Source organism: Liolophura sinensis, chromosome 5 (assembly GCF_032854445.1).
Source record: "Liolophura sinensis isolate JHLJ2023 chromosome 5, CUHK_Ljap_v2, whole genome shotgun sequence".
Lineage (NCBI taxonomy): Eukaryota > Metazoa > Mollusca > Polyplacophora > Chitonida > Chitonidae > Liolophura > Liolophura sinensis.
This window is the reverse complement of record NC_088299.1, coordinates 9001786-9008699: the sequence shown is the minus strand read 5'-3', so window position 1 is coordinate 9008699 and position 6914 is coordinate 9001786. Positions and strand designations below refer to the sequence as shown.

Here is a 6914-nt window from a genome sequence, read left to right as displayed (position 1 = left end):
GCGACTGAGATACCTTGTTTAATTGTTATTTGACATGGAACTCATTCACGGACTACGAATTTGAACTTTGATATGGAATTCATGCCTGGAATATCCACTGTCTGCCCGGCATCATTGAAAACTGATGACCGCTTCTCTCCTGTGTGTTACCGGCTTTATTTCCTGTTTGTATAATTTCTTACATACCTTTGTCTTTGGGAGCTAGTGTTAAACGTTGTTTTGGAAATGGATCTTATCAACTTGGAACGCCCTTTACGGACTACGAATGGTATACGAATGTCGGACATGACGCTGTCAAGTTACTATTCCTTGCATTGGTGGCAAGTGGCCCTCAAATAAAGTTGGGGGCTTCTGTGGCCGTGATTAACGTGCCAATGACACATGAGCCTCTAACCAGTGAGTTGATGTCCAGCTCACTATTGCTTCCTCTAGGGCAGTACGTTGGAAGTTCTGACAGCAATGTGCGGACGGTCGTGGGTTTCCCCCGGGCTCTGTTCGGTTGCCTCCCACCATAATGCTGGCCGCCGTCGCATAAGTGAAATATTCTCGAGTACAGCGTAAAACGGCCAGTCAAACCAAAAAAAATTTCAACATATCTCACACAACGCAAAGGGTCATACGGACTTTGTCTAACGCTTATTGATATCAAGGTCCCACAAGCACTGAGAGCGGGAGAAACGCCTCTCTACTCAAGAAACTCGAAAGTCTAGGGTGAGATGACGCCATCTTCCCTCAACAAGAGACGACGGTTTGCTTTGATGGAAAATCTATTGCACACCTGACTTCATTAAAGATGGAGTCAACTGTAAGTGTATAATAAAATGCTCGGAAATATGCCACACGATTCTGTTTTATCAAGACACGTTTGTAGTCAATCAAAGATCGTATGTGCCAAACCTCACCCAAAGAGTGAAACTCATTGCTTTATTAATCTGATTGTTGCTTGGAGCTACACCCAAGAATTTTTCTGAGATTGTTTTGGAGTTAATTTTCCTGTAATAGTGTTTTTGTAAGCAGTGTTTTAAAGAGAAAACTGTCCGTATTATTTTCTTTCATTTTTTTTTTATCACAACCCCGACACGCTGCTAGTTGTTGAAATACATTTTCTGACTCTGCCTTAGTCTAACTGATCGATTTTTTTTTCGCGATATCGTATTAACGCCTCTTCGACTTCACTGTGCTCTGAGAGTTTAGCTTCTTTGCCCATACACGTTCCCAATCGCACTGACATCGGTCGTTGTGTTCCCTTCTTGGCCCCGCGTGCCACACTGGGCGTCATAAGAAAATTTAAAAGTTGGGGAGCGAGCAACTACCACAGTACATTAGGTGAGGGTCCACGGGCCGCCTAGGTTCAGGAAGCTCCGCGACTCCAGAGTGCCTTAAATCGTCAGATCTTGCGTTAATTGTGCACCGCTCGGTATGGAGGTGTAAAACTGACGTGCTGAAAATAAAATGGCTTTGAAACCTTACCCCAGCACATTCTGGACGTAGGTCCATGGGCTGCTTAGATCTCGGAGGCACTGCGACCTTAGATTGTCATGGACATACGTGTGACATGAAGCACAGAGGCCGGAGGTCAAAAGAGTACAAAAAATAGGATTAAAAGCGTGTCTAAGAGTCCCAACACAGTACTACTGCCGTGGTTCCAAGTTTATCAGTGGAGCTCCAAGTTTAAAAATTGGGGTTTAGGATTGAATATGACAGCTACGGATATAAGCGTCCGGTCCGACATTCATATACCATTCGTAGTCCGTAAAGGGCGTTCCAAGTTGATAATCGCGAGATCCATTTCCAAAACCAACGTTTAACACTAACTCCCAAAGACAAAGGTATGTAAGAAAGTATACAAATAAGCAATAAAGCCGGTAACACACAAGAGAGAAGCGGTCATCAGTTTTCAATGATGCCGGGCAGACAATGAATATTCCAGGCATGAATTCCATATCAAAGTTCAAATTCGTAGTCCGTGAATGAGTTCCATGTCAAATAACAGCTAAACAAGTATCTCAGTCGCGCTTTAATTGCAACTGTTCATAAAGGCATCATGCTGATGTAATTAGCATGGCTGCCTTTACGGCCCCTAGCTCCAGGTTGAGCAGTATTAAATACAGTTTGAAATGACAAGCGTTACAGACCCTAACCGATTAGATTGTGATTCAAAAGTACGGGAGGATTACGTCTTTTCCGTTAATATGTAACGATCTCATGCTACAAGAGGGGCCATCTATGATGTTACACATGACATACAAGATAGACGGTTACACTGGACAACCAGGGCTATCTATGTTGTTAAATACTATGTGCGCGATAGATATGTACATAGGGATAACAGCGCCGTCTATGTTCTTGATCACAATGCAGATGGCCAGAGATTCTGAACGCTCTGTCCATGCCTGCCAACGAGAGTGTTATACTCATTGTAAAATTTGAGAAACTTAGAATGAAGGCGTTTCATGGAGTATCCTTGACAAACTAGTTTTTGAACTAGCAACTTGTGACGCAGATTAAAGTCATCACAATTAACGCAAGATCTGACAAATGCTACAAGGCGAAATATGTATACGCCATATGCAGGACCCTTTGGTATATTGCTATCTAAAAAAGGATAATTTACAATATCAAAATTGAAATTATCCCTTTTTTCGTAAAGGCGGCGTGAAAGGAGACCTTTTTTGTCCCGTCCCCTTACCTGCCCTGGCTCGAACAAAATTAGGCAAAAAACAAATGCAATGGTGTCTCTTGCAATTCATTAAACGTCATAGCTCTAGAATTACTCAAAATGCCGATTTAACGTACAGAAACAAAAACTCAAGCCCACTATCCTTCCCACCATACTGTTGGCTATTGTCCTATAAATGAAAGTATATCACATAGGTAAATAAATACACTCATTCGGACACTAAGTTTGTATAACGGTTCCTTTGTATAACGGTTCCTTGTAGTATCATGACTCGTCCTTCTAAATACATGCCGCTTACCTTCATCACAACTTCTCCGTCAGTCCTGTGTGTAACCGAATAGTCTCTCGGAAAAGCGGTCTGGTGTTCCAGGATTTATATTAGACGGCTACTAATGTCAACTCGATTGCACACAATCCTAAATTCAGGAAGAAACTTAAAAACGATTTGAGTGATAAAGCTATATGTAGCTTTCTTGCGGAAGTGTTTCGAACATGTAATGTCTGATAACTCAGCTTATAACTTCCCGTCTTCCCGTCTAACGTGAACATAACATGTATATGTGCGCTGCATTGGCAGTGGCCTAATATACAATAGGGGAAGATACCCGGCATAGCCCAAGGGAAACCCACAACGAACCGCACTGCGGCGTGAGTGACACATGCGCACAGAGCCCACGATAACACTCTCTCTACTGGATATATTAACTGCTTGTGGTAACGGTGGACGTACATTCAGAGAGAACGAAAAGTCTGACATTACGACAACAACATATACCGCATCTAGTCTGAAAAGCACTTGACGAAGTTGAACATCATTATGCCCGCATTCTGCTACACAATATTTGCAAAGTAAAATGATTGTAGTTTTTGTTCATATACGCCATGTCTAAAGGCCACGCTGAATAAAACAATACAAGGGAGCTAGCGCTTCATAGCTGCGATTTAACACTTGCAAAGTGCTGTCCATTGATTAGCTATGGCATTTTTTAAGAAGCCCCCAATAATTGTAATTGTTTTACCTTTTGTTTATAAAATCGCCTTAAACATTGCTCTAATCGTTTATTTTTCGTTCCTTCCAACTTACGGCCGGAGAACTTGTCATGTTAAGTTTTAATGGTGTACATCTTCTATTGCTAAATACAGTGGCTTGTGATGCTGTACATTTGTGTTCCATCAGATGGAGGTGGGCTGGGCTGGGTTGTTTTCAAGGGCCAACACTGCAAATATTAACGACGCATTACATTTATTTATAAAAACACATACGTTAATGTGCAAACACCTTGCTGTTTTTATTTAAAGGCAGACGTGCATGTGCATAGTCACTAACCAGCAAAACCACATTGGACACCGAACCAATATAAGCAATTATGTTAAATACAAAAAGACTATGCACCATGAGGTGTAAAACCAAAGCTACATCCAGACTGTAATAGTTGACAAATGGTCCCACATAAAACCGACCTCTTGTCAATTTACTTGAATTAGGGTTTATATATGTTCTAACCCATATGCCTCTCTCTACTGTCGCTTTACATCACTGCCGCCACTAGACATGTTTTCCCTAGTGCTCTGCCTGGTATTTTCCCACCATAATACTGGCTGCCGAAGTATTAGTGAAACATTATTGAGTACGGCGTGAAACACTATTGAAATCAATAAATAAATTACTAGACAAGCTTGACCTTTGGAGCCTGTTCGAGGCATGTAGGCCGGTTTAGCATCGCCACTAGTGTCCTCGCGCGGAACTACTTAATCAGCATTTATCAATAAAATTGTTTCGGGAGTTAGTTAGAATCATGTTATACAAACTTTACATAAACAGAATGCATGTGTTTACAGTGTTATTAGAAAATAGGGTTGAAACAGGCCATCACCGTGACCCCAGTAACCTGGACGTTGTCCAAGATTTCTGTGCAAATTTTGCTACTCGTAACAACGGTGTAAAGCGAGCGTAGAGAGCGGCGCGTGCGCAGTAAGGAGTGTGTGTTCCAGAAGACATGTCTGTAAGACACTAGATAATTGTTGTTTTACAGAGACAACTATCACTTTCCGCCATTCAGACCAATTTACATACGTAAGATAGTACATATGCGTAGCATTCTACAGCGATTGCTGGTCAATTGTTCACTTTTAGACACAGAAGTTATACAACAGGGCCCGTATTCAAGAAAATGTACTTACAATTCTTAAGCTTTTCTTAACGCTAAAAATTCTTAAACCCACTAAAAAAAATTCTTAAATTGCTAAAAAAATTCTTAAATTGCTACAAATTACTTAAGTGCTATTCATAAAAAAAAACTTAACTGTTAAGAAATTCAACACGGCTGCCGCTCAACCAAATCGACGCCACTTTAAGGAAAGAAGAGATTGTTTGAACAAATATAATAATAGGAAGCTTTTAGAAGGGTTTCGTCTCGATGCAGCAGGAATTCGGTATATCAAATCACTCGTTAAGGGTGACGTTGTAAGTGGATCGAATAGAAACTGTGCACTTAATCCAATGCAGAAAGTGTTGATTACTCTTTGTTTTTTGGCAACTGGGAAAATGCAGCTGTGCAATGGTAAGAGGTCTATCTTCAAACCGGATAATTGCTCAGTTCATTCGTTTTCCACTGACAGCTTGCGAAATCCGTGAAAAACAGGAAGCGTTCTACGCTGATGCCCAATTTCCAGGCATTGTTGGGGCTATTGATGGGACACACGTACAAATCACCGCTCCTAGCACATATGAAAACGAATTTGTTAATCGGCACCATTACCACAGTATTAACGTTCAGATTGTTGTGGATGCGAATTGTCGCAAAATGGCCAGAGTCAACACATGACGCTCGAATTTTGAAAGTGGACTGAGACAGCTTTTTAAAAACCACCACACACCCATCCACACTCATCTGATCAGAGATAGCGGGTACCCACTCATACTCAAACAAATTACAACAGGTACTAAAATATCACCTAACTGAGCTTTGTATCGCGAACATTGAGTTGTTTCCCTTGATATTCATTAGCGGCGCATACTTTTCTGTACTTGTTAATTGATGGGAATTTTTTTTTTTTGGAAAAAATATATCCTCATTTCAAACACTTGAGTTTTTATAAAGATGCATAATTAATGAAATGAAAACATTATAAGAGTTCGTCGCAAAAATTTGATGAAGAAGACATAAATCTTACCTCACAACAGGAGGAGGGGTAACTGGTATAGAAGTTAAGTTGGACATAATGCATAATGCTGATATTCTGAGATCTAATCTCACTTGTGAAAATTCATATTTTTGCAACTTTTTTTTACACTCTGGATAAAATGATTTGCTCATTTTGTTACATTTTAGGTCCCACGGACACGTAGTGGAGTTGAAAGGGGTATAGGCCAGTTGAAGAGAAGATTTCACGTATTGCATGGGGAAATACGGATGTCACCAGACAAAGCCTGCCAAATAATTTTGGCATGCGCCGTTCTGCATAATATCTGCAAATTGAGACAAATACCTCTTCCAGGTATGGAAGAGGAGAATGAAAATAATGGAGTTGATCAGTTATCATACTAGTGATATATTAAACTGTTATTGCTGTACACATACAGTCGAATGAATATGTAAGTGCTCTCTCTATCATTTTTTTCTGGGAATAAATAAACACAATAGTTGATACTTTACTAATAGAAAAAAAAACTTACGTTTACTAAATATCAGCAATGGAATATGCTTAAGTTTGATTCCACTGCTTGTCTTGCACACTGCTTTACGATATCCCAGCCACGTAATGGCAGCCAGTTTATATCCAGGGCAAGCAACACTGGATTACATCACTTGTTCAGTTAATGTTAATTGCCAGAGCTTGGTCAATACTAGATGACTATACTTCCTGCAGTTTCAGTACATACTGAAGGTTCCACAGTCAGTACATCAATTTTCTGAAATTGTATTGCATATCTGACACCATTTCTTTCTGAATCACTTTAATATCAGGTCTAAATTGTACTGTCCTTATTTCACTTATACTAAGATTGCAAGTATTGTAATCCAAGGACACCAAAGCTAAGTGACAAGTTACTGACTGACTTTTGTCAGCCATTATCTGCAAGAAAATGGCAGAATCCAGGTTTACACTCACATCCTCAAAGCTGAAGCACTATGATCTTGACAAGAGAGCTTAAGACTCAGCCAATTTTCCCCTGCGATTATACTTCAAAAATGCTAATAATATCTGTTATTATAATTATTCAGATACATAT

The 6914-nt window shown here is 40.1% G+C and overlaps 1 protein-coding gene across 1 annotated transcript; it reads left to right on the top strand.

Annotated features, from left to right (window-relative positions):
* Positions 1 to 4503: 4503 nt before the first annotated feature.
* LOC135465429 (uncharacterized) lies at positions 4504 to 6228 on the top strand. Its single transcript, XM_064742668.1, has 3 exons — positions 4504 to 4609; positions 5300 to 5493; positions 6013 to 6228. The coding sequence occupies exons 1-3, from the start codon at positions 4504 to 4506 to the stop codon at positions 6226 to 6228; spliced, it is 516 nt and encodes a 171-aa protein (XP_064598738.1).
* The last annotated feature ends 686 nt before the right edge of the window (positions 6229 to 6914 follow it).